The sequence below is a fragment of the Pipra filicauda genome, unplaced genomic scaffold, assembly GCF_003945595.2.
Source record: "Pipra filicauda isolate LSUMZ 115617 unplaced genomic scaffold, ASM394559v2 scaffold364_size791107_pilon, whole genome shotgun sequence".
NCBI lineage: Eukaryota > Metazoa > Chordata > Aves > Passeriformes > Pipridae > Pipra > Pipra filicauda.
This window is the reverse complement of record NW_024104492.1, coordinates 506760-524913: the sequence shown is the minus strand read 5'-3', so window position 1 is coordinate 524913 and position 18154 is coordinate 506760. Positions and strand designations below refer to the sequence as shown.

Sequence of the window (18154 nt, the reverse complement as noted above, 5' to 3'; positions counted from 1 at the left end):
ATGATGTCATACCTGCCATCTCCTCGTCCCAGACCCGGCAGGTGCTGGAAGAACTGACTGAACTGCCTGTGATGGTGGAACTGGCCAGTGACTTCCTGGACAGAAACACCCCCGTGTTCCGAGACGACGTCTGCTTCTTCCTCAGCCAGTCAGGTACAGCTCCCTGCACTCCTCCTGCCTGCACACAGCAGGGAGGGAGGGCAGGGGCAGCAGGGCCAGACCCTGGTGCTTGTCTGTGCTTTGCTGTGGGACCTGTGAGGGGAGGACTGGGCACATGGAGCCTGGAGATGGGGAGTGGTTCTGCTCCCGTCCATCTGCAGGGTTTGGGTGGCTGGGCTTTACATATGGTAACAGTGATTTTGTTTCCTTTCTCTGTGAGGAATTATTCCATCAATCAGCAGACTAAAGCGTGCTGCTGAGCTCTGGGGAAAGGCAGCTCTTTGGAATAGTTGTAGTTCTCTAGTTAAAGCACTGCCATATGGTGGATTGGAGCCACTGAAGAAATGAAACTATCAGACACAAGTATCAAAAAATACAACCACCTTGGAATGGAGTAGGAGATAAAAGGCACACTGAAGCATAAAAAAAAGTATATGATGTGTATCATATTCATATTTTCAAAGACAACTGCAATACAAAAATACATTGTTTTTCCCTCTTAGTTGCATTTACCATTTCAGATTTTTATGACTGATTTTCAGCTGTGACACTAAAACTGGTCATTGCTTTATCCCCACAGGTTAAAATACTCTTTTGGTAGCAATTTTGTGTTCTCAGTAGTGTTTCAAACTATCCTCTGTGGGGGGGTCATGGTCAAGTTCTCCCTGGGGAGAACTGTCCCAGTCGAACAGGGAACACTCCTTAGGGCACACGAGGGGCTCCATCCTTCCCCTGAAGTGTTGGATATGGCAACCTAACACAGATTTCCCTGGAACCTGAGCTCGCTCACCAGGCAGTACAAACCCAAAGTGAATACTGAGCTCAAAGAACTGTTTCCCCCCACCCATAAATCTGGTTCTGGCCATAGATTCCCACCCTGCAGGACTTGCTGTAAGTGGAGCAGTGAGCAGGGCAGGTTTGGGCACTGAGGGATGAGGGCACTAAACTAACCTTGGGGTTTCTGTTCTCTGTTGTCACCTCGCATGTGCAGCACTCAGGGGTGTGTCCTTTTAGGACTAAAGCAAACTGGTGACACAAGCAGGGATACACAGCACCTTCTATTCTTCTCCCATCTCTGAGATCAGCTCACGAGCAGCTCCAGGCATCCCTAATATGTTTTTCCCTCACCCCTCCCTGCCCCAGGTAAATTTTTATTAACCAGAAAAAGGAAGAAATTTGGGTTTGTTGAAGAAAATACCCTTTTTGTCCCCTTTTATTGTGAACCACATCAGAACGCTGAGTTTTCCTTGCCCCAAATCCCGTCGTTAGGTTTTGTGTTTGGTAGCTCTGCCTGTGCTGTGTTCAGGGCTCAGGCAGTGTGCTGGGGCTGGGGGAGCTGCTGCAGCAGGCACAGAGCTCCCAGAACGGGGAAATGGCAGCAGGACCCAGCCCCTCCCTCCCGTGTGTGCAGGTGAGACAGCAGATACCCTGATGTGCCTGCGGTACTGCAAGGAGAGGGGAGCCCTGACCGTGGGCATCACCAACACCGTGGGCAGCTCCATCTCGCGCGAGACCGACTGCGGGGTGCACATCAACGCCGGCCCCGAGATCGGCGTGGCCAGCACCAAGGTGAGCCCTGCACCAGGGTGAGCCCAGCCCCAAAGTGAGCCCAGCACCAAGGTGAGCCCTGCACCAGGCTGAGCCCAGCCCCAAAGTGAGCCCAGCACCAGGGTGTGCCCAGCACCAAGGTGAGCCCTGCACCAGGGTGAGCCCAGCCCCAAAGTGAGCCCAGCACCAAGGTGAGCCCTGCACCAGGGTGAGCCCTGCACCAAGGTGAGCCCAGCACCAGGGTGAGCCCTGCACCAGGGTGAGCCCAGCCCCAAAGTGAGCCCAGCCCCAAAGTGAGCCCAGCCCCAAAGTGAGCCCAGCTCCAGGGTGAGCCCAGCCCCAAAGTGAGCCCAGCCCCAAAGTGAGCCCAGCCCCAAAGTGAGCCCAGCACCAGGGTGAGCCCAGCACCAGGGTGTGCCCAGCACCAGGGTGTGTCAAGCCCCAAAGTGAGCCCAGCCCCAGGCTGAGCCCAGCACCAAGGTGAGCCCAGCACCAAGGTGAGCCCAGCCAGACACCCCTCCAGCTGTTGGTGTCACTGTCACTGCAGCCCCCCCTGAAGGGCTTGGCTCTGACGTGGCTCCCCCTTTAAATGCTTTCAGTCCCTTCTTTCCTGTTGCTCTCGGTCGTTGTGTAGTCCCAGACCACGTGCCCACCAACACTCTTCATTTTCTTTTACTTGTAGCTTGCAAAGGGTTTTTCTAATCTCTTTTTAAAATGAAGTGTTATAAGGAAATTATATTAAACGTTGAAAACAAATGGCTCTCAGAGAGGATGATTTCTAAAAGGCAAGAATTCTCTCTTTGTCATCGTTTGTCTTGAGGTGCACACTCAGTTTAAACTTAAATCTAAAGATTGATAGACAAGGCAATGGAAAGCTTGACTACTCTTAAGTCCCTGACAGGCTCTTCTTTACCAAAGAAACTCTGATATTAAGACTATACTTTTGCCAAGTGGTGGAATTGTTTTTCACAGAAAACCAGTGTCCACCTAACAGGATTACTCTGGCTACGTGTGCTGCAGTACAAAATAACTTGCTTTGCTGCATTTCATTTTGATGAAGTGCTTCTGCATGGTGAAATCTGCTTTGGTTTAGTTATATTTAGAGGCGAGATGATGTCAATCTGTTACATAAATTCAGCCAAAAACCACATTCGAGTTTAACAGTTCATTGGGGAATTTGATCATGGAAAATTCACGAGTCTCTTACAAGAAACTCTTGAACGGGTTGTTTGTCCCTGTTGTTCTTGCATGGCCAACAGTACAGTTTGGAGATAAATGGCACTTTTTCTCTGCTCATGTGGGGGGTTACCAAAGTTGTGCATATTTGAAATAGGAACTTGAAAAGGTTCTGCCCTCAGGTTGTCCAGAACTTCACTTTGAGAATATTCTAAACAACCCAAGCATGTCAGTGTGGCTGCTTGGTGCTGTGGGCTTCTGTGACCTCCAGCTGCACCAAAGCAGAGCAGCTCCCATTCCATAGCAGGCTCTAGTCAGCATAACTGAAGCTTTCCTGGATTCCTCCAGAGCTATTTAAGTAGAGCAACATGGAAGTTTGTTTGATCATTGCTTAGAAAGGGACAAATACTACAAACCTCAATCTTATTTCTAAGAGACTTCAGTCCCAGGCTGGCCCCACAGCCCATTTCATAACAGTTGTGTTGCAGGGACTTCAGAGGGCAAACTGTGCAGCAGCTGTTGGAGAGTGTCCCTCACTCTGGGAATAGAATTGCCCCAGTGTGAGCATTTCACTGCCTGTGCAGGGGGTTCTTCCCCAGGGTCAGTGGCACCAGTCGCCAGGGCCCAGTGGGCACAGATGGAGCCTCACCCAGGGGAAGAGTTCAGGGTCTGTTCTTAGAGAGGAGAGGTGGGAAATCACTTACCTGGCCTGAGGTCCAGAGGAATTTCAGCTGGTTGTCATGGGCTTCCATGTCCCTCTCCAGTCAGTGGCTCTGCCCATCTCCAGTGTTTGCAGCATTTACCTGCAGTGAAGAAAGACACAGGTGTGGTCACAAAACAGGGTTTAGGAATTGTCAGAAAATCTCAGGATGTAAAATCTTGGCTGTGGTGTCTGACTGTCTTGGAGCATGAGGAGATCATTGTGTGCCTCCCCCTGGAGATCTGCTCAAATGAGATTTGCCCTGTGAGCTTCATGTTCATCTTTGCTACTGAACTGGAACAAAAGCTGCCACTTGGTGCTGCTGTTAAGAATAAGCCAAGAGCTGGCCTGAGGGTTTTACCTGGTAGGTGACAACTACCTGGTTGGTGCCACAATGACACGTTTCCTCTCTCCCCCCAGGCCTACACCAGCCAGTTTGTGTCCCTGGTGATGTTTGCCCTGATGATGTGTGATGACAGGATTTCCATGCAGGAGCGGCGCAAGGAGATCATGCGTGGGCTGAAGGGGCTGCCAGGTAGGACACGTTGGCTGTGCTCTCCTGGAGACCCCCAGTGCCCAGTGAAACAGTCCCTGGGGGTTCAGACCAAGGGGAAGTGCTGCAGTCTTTGGGAACCCCTGGGTCTGAGCAGGCCTGGACCAGCCACCCTGGTCAGTGAGTGCAGAGGGGCTGTTCCAGAGGGGCTGTTCCAGCCTCGTTCTCTCTCAGGGCTCAGACCACTAAACTAGACCAGTAAAACACTGGGTCCAGGCTGTTTGCAGGTCCCTGCTGTCTGTACCTGTGAAGGATGAGCAGTGTGTGTAGTTTGAGACACAGGCTATGAGCACACACAATTTGGATTCTCCTCCTTCCTTTTAGACTTAATTAAAGAAGTGCTGAGCATGGATGATGAGATCCAGAAGTTGGCCACAGAGCTCTACCATCAGAAGTCAGTCCTCATCATGGGACGTGGCTACCACTATGCCACATGTCTGGAGGGAGCTCTGGTAAGAGATTTCCTTATTTAAAGCTGGTTCAAACACATTTAGCTGTGGCCTTTAGATCTCTGTGCAGGGAGCAAGAAGGGGCTACAAGAGTTGTGAGTGCAGCTGGCAGCTCTGGTGTGTGGCCAACCTGCTGGGTCAGGTGGGGGGCACTGGCACAGGTTGCCCAGAGAAGCTGTGGCTGCCCCATCCCTGCAAGTGTCCAAGGCCATGTTGGAGCAGCCTGGGCTAGTGGAAGGTGTCCCTGCCCATGGCAGGGGATGGCACTGGATGGGCTTTAAGGTCCCTTCCAAGCCAAACCACTCCGTGATTCTGTGATTACAAATAGCTAAAAGTCACCCTAACAATGCTGAGGCTGCTCCTCAAGGATTCCCATGTCACAGGCTACACGGGGTTGAAAGGGTGTGTTTGCCCCATTCACACTGGGAATGCTTTATTGTGACACGCTGGGCACCCCAATAAATACAGGTCTTTGATGTGTTGGGATGAGCTTTCCAGAAACACTCACCATCCAAAGCTGAGTGTGTACTTTCCAAGCCCATAAATTGCAGTTTTTACATTTGAGGAGACTCCTGTTGGTTTAAGTGCAGTCCCCCAGTGACCTCCAGGCATATCCCAGCCTTTGTCTGCCCAGTCAGACTGTGATGGGGGATATGTTGGCTGATGGCAAGTCACAAGGGCTGTGGTGGGTTTGGTGTTGGGACTGTGAGTGTTGGTGGCAGCCCAGCCCAGGGGCACTGCTCGGATCTGGGTTTTCAGGCTGACTCGTTTGCCTGTTGGACCTGAGGAGAGCCAGAAAGCTTTAAAAACTTACAAAGTGGAGGAATCCACAGAGGTGGTTAAAAAACAATAATCACGAGTTTGCTCAAATTTTATGAACTTTTTTTCCCCACCTAGAAAATTAAAGAAATCACCTACATGCACTCAGAGGGGATCCTGGCAGGGGAGCTGAAGCACGGCCCCCTGGCACTCGTGGACAAGCTCATGCCCGTCATCATGATCATCATGAGAGACCACACCTATGCCAAGTGCCAGAACGCCCTCCAGCAGGTCATTGCACGGCAGGTGAGGACCTGGAGTGTCTGCAGGGCGTCAGAAATGCTGCTTTTAATAGAGAAGCAGTTCCCAAGCTGTTCACTTCAGTGTCACTGCCCAAAATGGGAACCCAGTAAATATTGTGGGCGTTTCAAGAGCAGTTCTTGCAGCAGCCTGGTGTGCTCTAGTTAACCCTTAAGTACCCTCCAGGGCTGCCCAGGGGATGTGAAGCTGTTGGGTTCCAAATTAAGTGATGAGTTTTTGCTGCTAATGCTCTGAATAGAGCGAGAGAAGGACCTTCCAAACCTGCTTTTCCTCAGCATTTCCCTCTGTCTCAGGGGCGACCTGTGGTGATTTGTGACAAGGAGGACATCGAGACCATTAAGAACAACAAGAGAACCATCAAGGTTCCCCACTCAGTGGACTGTCTGCAGGGGATCCTGAGTGTCATCCCCCTCCAGCTGCTGGCCTTCCACCTCGCCGTGCTCCGGGGATACGACGTGAGTACAGCACTGCTTCCTTCTGCTCTCCTGTGTGCTCTGCAGGGCTGGCACAGTGCCTGGGTGAGGCTGGAAGGCTCTGGGGGTTGTCTGTGTAATGCTTGAGCTGCTGGAATGACCAGGGTGAAGGGCAGCCCTGGCCAGTGCAGACCTGGGGGGAGCCCAGGACACGTGGCTGAGTCTGGTGCAGTGGAGTGTCTGTGCTGGGAGGAGCTCACAGGGTCTGCAGGGCTGCTAGGAGGCTCAGGGGAAGGTAACAGTCCTCAGAAGGGTATTTGCAAGCAGTCTGTTGGTGTTAGGTACTTGGTCTTAACACAGACACTGGCCTCGACCTGTTATCAGTGACCTCTTATCATCTGAGCACTGTGACAACCTGGACTAGAGGAATCTGCTCCTGGTTTTTGACAGAGGAGTCGTAACAATTAAGGTGATGGACTTTTTCTGCACTGATTGTGCTAAATTGACATGAGAATATGTTCAGTTGTTTTCAATTTAAAGCAGAGCAAACATTCCACACGTTACAAAGTTCTACACAAACAAAGTGTGTAAATACTCACGAGCGTGTTCTTTCTCCTCCCTCTCTGCAGGTTGATTTTCCAAGAAATCTGGCCAAGTCCGTAACTGTAGAGTGAAAGATCATCTGAATCATAGGGGCAAAGGGGAATTAAATGAAAGACTTTTTTTGGTACCAAAATAACTTGATTTTAAAGCCCCCTAGGTAAATCTTATTTTGGTAAATCATTGTTTGTGTATAAGATCACCATAATTCCATTACATTAGTGATTGTCCAGTTGATTCCACATGCTATGTCAATAGCTTTGGGTTTTTTTGAACAATAGACTTCCATGAAAGATGTTAAATGGTTTTCTTAAAGATTAATGAGTCTAGTAGGTAAGAGGCCCTCCACTTTACTTTGAGCTGATGTCATTGTCTCTGCCCCAGTGTGGCTCATTCCAGTCATTGATGAGAAAGCACTGAATGAATGAATTAATCACCTGTCACGCTCTCAGGCAGTGAAGCAGGACCCCAGAATATACAACTGGAACAAGAGCTGGTGCTGGTCATGCTTGTGCAGATATTTTACCAGGGAACCAAACTGTAAACAAGCCTTTGGGGTGAATTTCTGCCTCATGTACAGAAGGGAATCCAACTGCCCTGCCACGACCTCCTCGATTCTGGGCACGTGGGGACTGTGCCAAGGAAGTAACTTTGCTTCAGCAGGATTTTAACTATGCCAAAAACATAGCAAGTGACAATCTCACGTAGCCTCGGTGGCCTGGGCTCTGTGTGACACCAGCACAGAGCTGCTGTGCCCAGTGGGACACTGGATGTGACTGGGAGCACTGGGGGGAAGGAGGAGCAGGGCCAGTGCTCACTCTGTGCTGGTGTTTGTTGGTGCTGTGGGCTGGGTTTTGTTGAAAAGCGGGAGTTTTCCTGTGCTGAGGGTTTTCCCCTTGCCCTGAGCAGGGGGGACTGTGACACATCTGAATTCCAGCTTTGTGCTGTGTTTTTGCTGCAGGTCACTCACTGCTCTGGATGCATTTCTGTATTTTTACCTTGTGTCTCTCCAGCAGAGGTGGCACTAAAGCTCCTTCCTGAGGCTGACTTAGCCAGAGTCCCCTAATGACACCAAGGGCTCTGGTTTATTTAGCAGCAGTTTATATGTGTCAAATTCAGCTGGTTTAAAATTGAAGGGGATAAAAAGGCTCCGTAGACACGACAGAAATAAATACCCTGGTAATAGTTTTATAACAAACTTGCAGAGAATCAGAAATGACATGGAAAATATGCCCTCAGGACTTAAAACCTGACTTGTTCAGAGTCATCAAAGGGCAGTTACTATGTATTTCCTAATGCAAAAGGGTGAATTTCCTACCATCTTGCTGGGTTTTGAATTAGCCTTACACAGGCACCCTAAAAGAAAAACCACGCTACAAGGCATAAAGTGAATATTGCAGGTCACTCACTGCCCCTGAAAAAGGGCTTTGCCAAGTGCAGTGGCTGGGGACTGTGAGTCCTGGTTCCCCTGGCACAGGGTGACACTGCTGAGCAGTGACCCAGGCTGCTCCATGACTGCTCAGATCCAGTGTTCCCAAAGACTGTAGCAATTCTACTTCGGATGAACCCACAGTGACTATTTCACTTCAGTTCAGTGTCAGCTCAAGGCTCAGTTTTATTATGAGTGTGAAAACTGTGTGCCTGGAAACAACTTTTCAAAACCAATGTATGTGTTTATTAATCTGTCATATTCAGACTATTAATTTATGAACACATTGTGCTGCCAGTGTCTGTTTAAGAACAAAGTAGTAAATATTGCATTTTAGGTGAGCAGATGCTGTGTATGAGGCACTGCCCCATGACAGCTGAGCCTCTGCCTAGACATGACCAGTAGCCCTCCCTGCTTCAGCTGGAGATGATAATTGTCCTTGAGGAAAAAACAAGGCATGTTTAGTGCTGACTAGTGGAAGGCAACTCCTCTTCCTCCTCCTCCTCCCACCCAACCTGCTTAAGAGAAACTGTGCAAACCTGTCCCGTGGGGGGCTGGATCCAGGCAGGGCTCCCCCTGGATCCCCCCAGCACGGGGAGGTGCAGTGTCCCACCCTGTGTCCTTGGATTGGGATCTCCCGGGAAACAACCCTGCAAGAGAATGATTTAAGATCTCTTTCCCCGTTGCAGCAGGCCTTGCTTTTCCCCTGCCTTGCACAGGGCCCAGCAGCTTGCCAGGTCTGCCAGCCGAGGGGGGCAGACCCCCCTGTTAGATACCAGTTGCCGTTCTGTAGAAGTTTGTTATTGCAGGCTGTTAAATATTTATGAAAGCTGTGTACAAAGAGGACCAAAGAACAGGAGTCTGAGTTAGAAATGTTAAGTCTGACACTCCCACGTCAGTGTAACTGTACAGATAGTGCTGAGCTCTTTGGGTTTGTGCTGTGACAGACAAATCCTTGTTCCTTGGAACTGAAGGATTGAACTCCCGAGGGATCAGGGGACAGTGGTGAGCACCCACCTCCTGCAGCAAACTGCCTGCAGTGTGTCCAGCTCCTGGCTGCCAAAGCAGAGGGGTAGCAGCTCCTTGCCCCCAGGGTTTGGATGTTGTAGGGCTCGGTGTCCAAGGATGCTCTGGAGCACAGCTGTGTGAAGAATGTCCCTGCTGAGCGTGCAGGGAACCCGTTCAGCGTCTCGGTGTTGTTGATGCCATGCAGTGTGAAGTGAGAATGTACAAAGGACTCTTTTAGCTTTCCTTACCTCATTTTGTCCATGTGTTGCATTTTGATGAACAGATGATGTTTCTCTTTTCCTTAGAAAACGTTTAGAATGTCTTGTGATATTTATTAACAGCCAGTCAGTCTTCTGCTCTCCCAAATGAATGTTTTGCTTACTGAGCCAGTAAAATTCTCTCCTTCCTCACTGAGGTGTTGAAAAAATTCAGTAGCCCTGTCTCTAAAATTGAGCCACAGGTAAATACAGATAAAGGCCTTTCCATCTGGAATAGCAGCTCCTATTCCATTCCTTTGGTCACAGTTTATTTTGATGTGAGTTTTCCTCCCCTCAAAGGGGAGCACACGCCCATGGGTCTTAGGGGGTTTTAATTACCAAAGAGCAGAGAACTTCCAGCTCAGCACACGTTGTTTCTGCCCAATGGCTCCCAGACAGATTCCATGCTGACAGGAAGATTCCACACACACATGGAAATTAAGCTGCATGTGTAATATATGGAATATATGTCAGCAAGGTTTTCCCTCCTGGCTCTGCTGCAGAAGGGAGGGAACAGCTCTTTCCCAGGTTTGTCAGAGGAGTCAGCACTGTTGTACAAAGCAGTGTCTGGGTGCCCTGTCCTTGTGAGGGGCAGCACTGACAGGGCAGATCCATCTCCTCTTGGAGGTGGGGGCACCCTCTGTCCAAAATCCTGCCTGGACACCCCTACTGGGTCAGGCTCAACCCCCTGCACTGAAGGAGCCAAAAGCTTCACACAGACCCTTTCCCAGCCCAGTGGGACAGAGCTCACAGACCTGACATGTAATCCTCAGTTCAGAGCCTTAAGCTGAGCCCAGACACACAGGTTTGGTTGAGCTGCAGTGTGAAACATCTAAAGGTAGAAGTAAAACCAACCCAAGTGCAGAATTGGGCTTTTCCCCTCTCTGGCTGTCCCTGGCAGTCCCTGATGCCATGAGGAGGTGCCTGGTGACCCGAGCTGGATGGAGGCAGGGACTGAAGTTCAGGGCTTGAGTAGCACGTCAGTGTTTAGCTGTGGCTAATTTTAGATCCTACCTGAATGTACCAAATTTGCCTCAAAGCATGGAGTCCCTCCTCTTCGTCAGGAACAGGAAGAAGAAGAAACAAAGAAGTGTTTGGGTTGCATAAAAGGAAAGAAAACTCTTTGCCTTCAATTCAGTTTCTGTAAATAGCCATTGGAGTGGCAAAGCCCACGTTTCCTCCCTTGTAGATCTCTCTGCCTCTGCTGTACATTTCCAGCTGGCTTTGGGTTGTGGGGACCAGACTGTACCGTGTTTCCTGTCATGTGCTCGATGCAGAAGATGTCTTACTTTTGTCTGTAGTGTTTTATAATTTGGGTTTTGTCTTTTTGCTTACTTTTTTTGTATCTCACCCTTTGAATAAAATCAAGTGCCCTACATTAAACAAATGGAATTACTGGTCTTTAGTTAAATGCTCTGAGAACAGGTGTAACCCCTGAGGAAGTTCAGGGCAGGGTGTTCAAGGCAGAAAACCTTGGGGCTTAACTCTCCCCTCCTGCCCAGCCAGGCTGTTTTCAGTCAGAGGTACAGCCTGAATTTCACCTCCCTTTCCCAGCTGTGATTTTTTTCCACTCTCCAAGAATGCCCATGAAATCCCCCTAGGGCAGAACTGTTTCTGTTACCTTCTGTACCTTAATTCTTATTTAATTACCTGTTTTCTGTCACTGAGTCAGACCAGTCACAGCCAGCACAGCCCATACCTGACTTGTGCTCAGTGGATATTACACACATTCCACAACTTTTGAAATTCCTGGTTTCTTTTCCAGGACAGAGCCCTGTCTGGGTCAGGCAGGGCCAGGCAGCTGCACGAAGCAGCCCCAGAGCTGCTGAACTGGTACAATTAAGTGCATGTTCTGCTCAGACAACAGCTGGGGGCTCAGTCATGGCTAAAACATGCCTGGGTGACCCCCAGTGACAAAAGGCTGTCTGAAATCCCACCCCTGCTGCAGTTGGAGCTGCTTGTGGATTCATTTCCTCAGGGATCTTCACCTTTCCAGGGGAGCAGCATCAAACACATCTGTTTATTTTGTCAGACAAAGTGAGCAGCTCAGACTTCTCTCTCCAATGCCTTTCCGAGTGCCAGCACTGGAAGGTCCAGAGGCTCCTCTGGAGCTCCCTGCCTTGGAACAAGGGTCGTGTGTCCTTGGGAGCACAGGAAGAGCTGGGAACAGGACTCTGCCTGCTCGGCTCTGCAGGGGTAACCAGCACCATCAGGTCCAACAGCCCCACACGGGGGCTGTCCTTGCCATGGCTGGGGTCACAGCTGCCCAGGACACCCAAGGAGCAGGGAACAGAGCAGGGACTCGTCCTGGGCAGTTGGTGGGTGCCTGAGGTGGCTCCAGGGCTGCACCAGCCTCAGCTTGTCCCCAGACACCAACTGCTCCTGGCTCTGCACCACTGAGGGCTGGGACCTGTCAGCTTCTGTCACAGGCTGGTGGGGGGGACAGGGCACCCCTGTTTCTGTCCTTCACCCCAAGGGCTGGACCCTGAGGAGCTCCAGTGCTCATTGCCCGCCTGGGCCAGCCACTGACAGCACATCTCATTTGAGCTGATACACGTGGCCCTGGAGAGGCAGCTGCAAAGGTCCTTCTCCACTCAGTCCTGAGCTCTGGCTGCCAGAAAACCATTTCCTTACATCCTGATGTGGCAAAGAACAGTCAGACACAGGGCCAAGGACCTGCAGGCCCCGTGCACAGAAACTCTCCCATCACGCGTAGCTTGCCTCATACGAGCTGACACTTGCAGATAAATAAGCTCCCAGAAGCCAAGAGGGACTCAAAGAAAGGCATAAGCATTTGGTTTGAATAAATTATATTAGACTGTCTGCTCCAAAGCTCTCCTGGGCCTCTCTGGAGCTCCCTGCCACGTTCCCCTCATGTCCCCACAGTGTGTGGACCCTCAGCACAGGCAGAGCTGAGCCTCAACCCGCTGCTGCCTCTGCACACCCAGGGAAGTTTCTTTAATTTGCCTCTGTTTACCTTCACTGGTATAAAGTGGTGCTCACCTGGGCTTTTGGGAGGGCTGTGCTTGGTCAAGACCCTGGGAATGGTGGTTTTTCCACACCTCATGCTCTTGCTCTCTGGTCAATGCTTTTCACCACTGCAGAGCACACCTGGGGCACACACAGCAAATGCCCACAAAGGGCAGAGAAATGGCACCTGCCCCCCCAAACAGCCAGTTCTCAGGCCACTGTAAGCTGCTCAGGGGGGAAGCACAGTCCATAGGGAAAAGACCCCTTTGGACATGGAAATGTTTGGAAGGAGGCTGCTGTGCAGCAACGTTTGGCTGGACACAGAACAAGGAAGGGGTGTTTTGCTTGTAGAACTGATTCCCGCTTCCCAGGGTGCTGTTTCACACTGGTTTGCACTGGAGTCATCCTTACACCTCCTGCTCTGCTGCCCAGGGCAGCTGCTGTTCACAGGCTGCTTTGAGAGCAGTTCCTTGCACACCTCAAAGGTAAAAGCTCTGTGCTGATCCCTCCCCAGGAGAGCAGCCAGGCACACTCATCCCACGGTGTGAGGACACACCAAGTGACGGAGCCACCCCCACTTTGCACAGAGAGCACAAAGCCCCGGGACAGCTCCTGTGACCCACGGCCTGACCTGTGGGGCTTGTGGCTCCCAAGCTCTGCAGCAGCCCCCAGGATCCCCAGTGCCAGAGCAGGACCCCCAGGCACTCAGACCATCAGTGAGGGGGGTTTAGGGGCCTCAGCTTTAGTGACAGCTGATGGGACTTCCTGGGAGACGCGGAAAAATGCTGCACAGGGATGGAGATTCCCCTCGGTGGGGCGTCCTGGCCCTGCCACTGGTGAGCAGCTGCCTTCCCACTGCCCACTCCCCGTGCTGGGCTGCTCCTCCAGCACCTCCCTGCTGCTGCATCTGTTGGTGCTTCGCCACCTCCCCAGCTCCTGCAGCTTGCAAGGCCCAGGAGGAAGGAGGAACAGGCTGAGCAGCTCAGCTTCATCTCCAGCTCTGCTGCAGCTCCCTGAGCAACGTCTGCCTCCAGAGCCCCGAGGGCACCCTGACCTCCTGGCAGAGGAGCCCACAGTGCTCTGCACTTATCCCACAGGAGACCAGCTCTGTCCTCTCCCAGAAGGCAAATCCTTTGGTGCTGCTGCAGTGGCCCAGTCAGACGTGGACAGAGAGGCCACGGAGACATCCCAGACACTATCGGCTCCCGTTGGAGGCACAGCCTGACATGGCACTTGGACACTTCTTCAGCTCCAGCTCAGACATAAAAGCTGTGTTTCTGCAAGCCTGACCCAAAACCCACCCTGTGTGCTTGAAAAGAGGCTGTTTCTGACCTATTTCCATGCATTTATCAGCTGATTGGAACACAGTGTAGGCACTGGAGAAAAAAAGCTGGCTCGCCAGGATGGCCAGCTCAGTGCTGAGGAGGTGACCCGGCCTCAGAGGAAAATCAGGCCCACAAATCAGGCAGGACAGGACTCCTTCCCTCTCCAGAGTCTCATTCTTTAGGCCAAATGAAGTATGTTCCCATACGAATTCCTATGGAAACAGGCTCAAACAAACAGGCTGCTGGGCTGTGTCTGGTGGGAGCAGCAGCAGAGCTGTAACCCAGGATCCTGCAGGGGCAGCGAGCCCAGACACTCTGGGGCACTCCCAGCAGCACCCCAGCCCAGAGCTCAGCCCAGGCAGGCTCCCCAGGGCTCCCCTGCACTGGGACACACACAGGGACCAGTGCAGGATGGGTGCCAGCGTGGCAGGACGTTCAGAGTGGTGGGAGGGCACCCAGGCACCTTGTGAAGGACAAAATTACCTGCACAGGCAAACCTTGGCTGCACCAAAGTGCTGCTGCAGCTCCTGCTCAGAGGAGCAGTCAGCAAACCTGCAGGGATGCAGCTGGGCCCTCCCTGCTCCTCCATCCCCTCTGTGCCCAGCACTGACCTGCACCAGCCAGAGGGCCAGGGCAGGGGGTGGCAGGAGCCTCCCAGCTGGAGGACAGCTCTGGGTGCCCAGCAGAGCAGGGCACGGGACACTGCAGGGGATGGCAGGCTCTGGCCAGGGAGTCACTGTGAGGAAGGATCCAGCAGAGCCCAGACCAGCCTTCCTGCAGCTCCCAGGGTGCTTCTGGTCCCCAGCTCTGGGCAGGACACTCCAGCCTGCACGGGGTGACTCCTCTCATTGGCAAACCCCAGGGATGTGCCTGAAGTTGCTTTTGTATCCAAAGCCACCCTCCCAGGCTATCAGCACATGGACACTGGGAAAACCCAGCTGGAGCTACAAAACCTCCTCTCCAGCACGAGAGCAGTGCAGGAGCACGACCAGGACAGACAGAGGGGCCCCTGTGGTCCAGGGCCAGACCATCCCGCTGTGAACTGTGGCAGGGACTCCCATTCCTGCCGGCACTTCTTGCAGCAGCTCCTGTCCCCAGGAAGAGAGGCTTTCCCGAGCCCAGCCTTGGAACTGCTGACCACTGGAATTCTCTCAGATCCAGCCAGCCCCAGCTGGGGCACCCTGAGGATGCTCAAGGCACACGTGCCCCACATTCAGTTCCCAGAGGGCCCTCCCTGGGGACACAACAGCAAACCTGAGGCTCCGGCCATCGCCCGCTGGAATTCGGGGGGATTTCAGGATTGCACCAAGCTGGGAATGACACACACAGGAAAAGCTCCTGCTGAACCAAACTGTGAGGAGTCACAGCCTCTGTGACCCTGGATGTGTTACACCCCTTGTGACAGAGAAGGGCAGTCCTGCTCCTCCTCCTCCTCCTCCTCCCCACAGTGGGACTGAGCCCACGGAGCAGCCACAGCACCTCCCTCAGGCTCTCAGGACAGGCTCACACAGGGCCTAAAGTGTTGGATGGAGGAAGTGCCTCCAGGGTGTCCCTGCAGGACCCTGGGGGTGCGAGGGGGTTCTGAGAACGTCTCCTGCCTGCGGAGCTCTGGGCTCAGGGAGGGATTTGTGCTGCAGGGCTGTGGGGACACAGACAGGGAACAGGGATCAGCAGGGTCTGAAATCCTCTGCCCCTCCTTCCCCTCCAGGTGCTGCCAGTCAGGAGCAAGGCTTGCCATGGTCCCAGGCTTCATCCCGGGCTTTGCTGGCCCAGCTGAGGGGGCAGGACTGGGCTCGGGAGCAGCTGCGGGCTGGGGCTCCCCTGGGTGAAGGCACAGCACAGTCACCTCTGAGAGGGGCAGGAGGCACATATGGGGGGCAGCCATCTCCCCCAGAGAAGGGTTAGGGTTAGGGCTAGGGTTAGGGAAGGACATCTGTCCTTTCCCCTCCCAGGACAGCCACTGCTCAGCCACCAGCTGCCACTCTGTGCAGTGCAAGGTGCCACTGAAGGCACAGCTCTTGCTGAGCTGGTCTGACAAAGCCAGAGCTCAAACCTGCTCCTAAACCCTTTGCAGCTTAAAATCCGCCCCATCTCTCCAGGGCCTGCTCTGTATCTCACACTCACCCCTCCCATTTGGGTCACCACGTGTCCCAGCGGTGTCATGGCCAAGGCCTATATGAAAAATCAATAAAACAAGTAATTCCTTTGTAGTTGTCTTGCCTTTAATGCATCAGCTGGATGTGACCAGCTGGAGTTACACTGGCCACAGCTCCTAGAAAAGCTGCTCTGGAGTGGGTGGTTGCTTTAGTGTAGGAAAAAAGAACTTCAACAAGACCTGGGCCTTAACACCGTGGAGCAGCAACCCAGAAACACTTCTCTCATCAGCAGGAACAAGCAGGGAAATGTTCAGCTGGGATAAGGACTCCCAGCCTGGGAATGCTGCTCTCTGTGACACTTTCTGCTTGTTTCAGTGGCTGTGGAGAGCACTGTGGACAGTCCCGTTCCAAAGGGAAATACCTGCCAGTATTCCATGACTGGGAAAAATAGAGCAAGAACTACAGCTGCTCCTGAGGCCCCAGAGCCTGTGGATGCTGCTTCCCAGAATGGGAATGGGAAGCAAAGCCCAAAGCAGGGGGTCCTGAGTGACTCACAGGCAGTTTCAAAGCAGGACCTGATGCGGCACAGACCCTGTGTCTGCCTTCCCCCGAGTGGGTTTGGGGTTCATGCCCAGCCTCTTGGTCCCTCAGGAGCCACAGCTTTCCCAGAGGTGCAGTGCAGGGTGGTCTCACAGAGAAAAAACAGCCAAGACATTTCAGTGCTGGCCTGGGCCTGAGCCCAGCCTGCCCAGCGTGTTCTGACGTAGCTGTAAAGCAGCGTCCCCAAAATACGGTCTCTGACTCACCAACACCCAACTCCCCCTGAGGGCTGTTTGCAGACTCCCCCACAGTCCCAGAGGTGCAGAGGAGGTGGCATTGACCTCCACAGTGGTTTACAGACGGGCCAGATGGAGCAGTGGAGCTCTGCCCTGCCACACATCCCTTGGGAGCAGGGATTGACCCCCCCATTGTGCCGAGTTTTTCCCACAGTACTTCCCTTGCAGTGAGTAATCCCACCACGACTGGATCCTTACCCTGCACACAAAGCCCTCCTTTGTCTCACCCAGCAGTGACACCCCAGAAATCCAATACCCTGGGTTATCTCCAGGGGTTTCCACCCCCAGGGTGACCCCGGGGCCAGTTTGTGGGTGCTGGATGGACACCCCTGGCCAGAGCTGGAACCAGAAGGTGACCCCCTGCTCCCAGGGCTGTTGTTTTTATGGCTACCTGTCCTTTTTGCAGGTGGATCGGATCGCTGCCTCCAGAGACTGAGCCCGTCCTCGCCGGGAGCCCAGAGCCAGCTCGGCCACCTCGAGGAGCCGCAGCAGGGTGAGCTGTGGGCAGCCAGCCCAGGGCCTGGGGTGGCACCAGCCTGGGCTGGAACCAGCCTGGGGTGTCACTGACCCTGGGCTGGCACCAGCTGTGAGGTGACACCAATCCCTTGGGGTGCCCTGGGCTGACACCATCCTTGGGGTGTGGGTGAAACCACCCCTGGGCTGCTCCAGCCCTGGGTGACTGACACCAGCCCTGAGTGACTGACACCAGCCCTGGGTGACTGACACCAGCCCTGGGGTGACTGACACCATCCCTGGGTGACACTGACCCCGGGCTGTCGCTGGCCCTGGGGTGACACCATCCCTGGGGTGACACCACCTTTGGGATGACACCATCCTTGGGGTGACTGACCCTGGGCTCTCCCTGGCCCTGGGCTCAGCCCAGGCCCCACTGAGGCAGCAATGGCATCAGTCAGGTCCCACCTGCTGTGCCCAGCCCAGCTCAGCACCCCAACTGTGAGTGTTCAGCACTGAACAAAGCCCAGAACCACCTCTAGAGAAGTGGCAGAGCTCACTCTGCTCGCTGGTTGTGTCTTGCACTGCAGTTCTTGTCTTGTTTGTAGGTTTGAAACAATAAAATTATCCAAAGATTGTCTTGAGTTTTCAAGCAAGTTCCAGAAGCAGAGTGTTCTGCTTTAAAGATGCCAGTTTGTCTGCTCTTGGATGTTTTCTTCCCTTCTTGGCTTCTGCAGCCCAAGAAACAAAGCCAAGTTCACGACTCCCCCTGCTCCCTCTTCTTTCCCTGTTCAGTGGCAGTTTTGGTGTCTTTGACCCAAATTTCTCTGCTGCCTGTGAGTGTGGGGGGGTTGTGTCTCACACAGAGAGCACGTGAGGGATGGACCTTTTGTCCTTGTGGTAATTGTGTCACAAGAGCCTGGCTGGACAGTCCTGCACCTCGTTCTGTGTGTTCAACACACCAGATCCATCTGGCCAAAAAAAGTCCCATCCGACCCCAAAACCTGCTGAAATGTCCATGGCAAGATCCTGAGAGTGGAGAAAAACCATCACCTTTCATAGGATTGGATTAGAAAACTGCAAACCCAGTACAGGACACAGA

General features: G+C 52.9%; 1 protein-coding gene across 2 annotated transcripts in view; it reads left to right on the top strand.

The window, feature by feature from the left end:
• GFPT1 (glutamine--fructose-6-phosphate transaminase 1) overlaps nt 1-17704 on the top strand; it is a 41790-nt gene extending 24086 nt beyond the window's left edge. Inside the window, exons 13-19 of one of the 2 annotated variants that reach the window (XM_039384611.1) lie at nt 33-153; nt 1571-1728; nt 4004-4118; nt 4461-4588; nt 5483-5650; nt 5959-6120; nt 17006-17704. In XM_039384611.1, coding sequence (XP_039240545.1) covers nt 33-153; nt 1571-1728; nt 4004-4118; nt 4461-4588; nt 5483-5650; nt 5959-6120; nt 17006-17035 — 882 coding nt within the window. In that variant the 3' untranslated portion in view covers nt 17036-17704. Of the gene's footprint in view, nt 1-32; nt 154-1570; nt 1729-4003; nt 4119-4460; nt 4589-5482; nt 5651-5958; nt 6121-6707; nt 10765-17005 lie in introns of those variants that run through there. The other variant, XM_039384610.1, reaches the window with a different exon arrangement.
• The last annotated feature ends 450 nt before the right edge of the window (nt 17705-18154 follow it).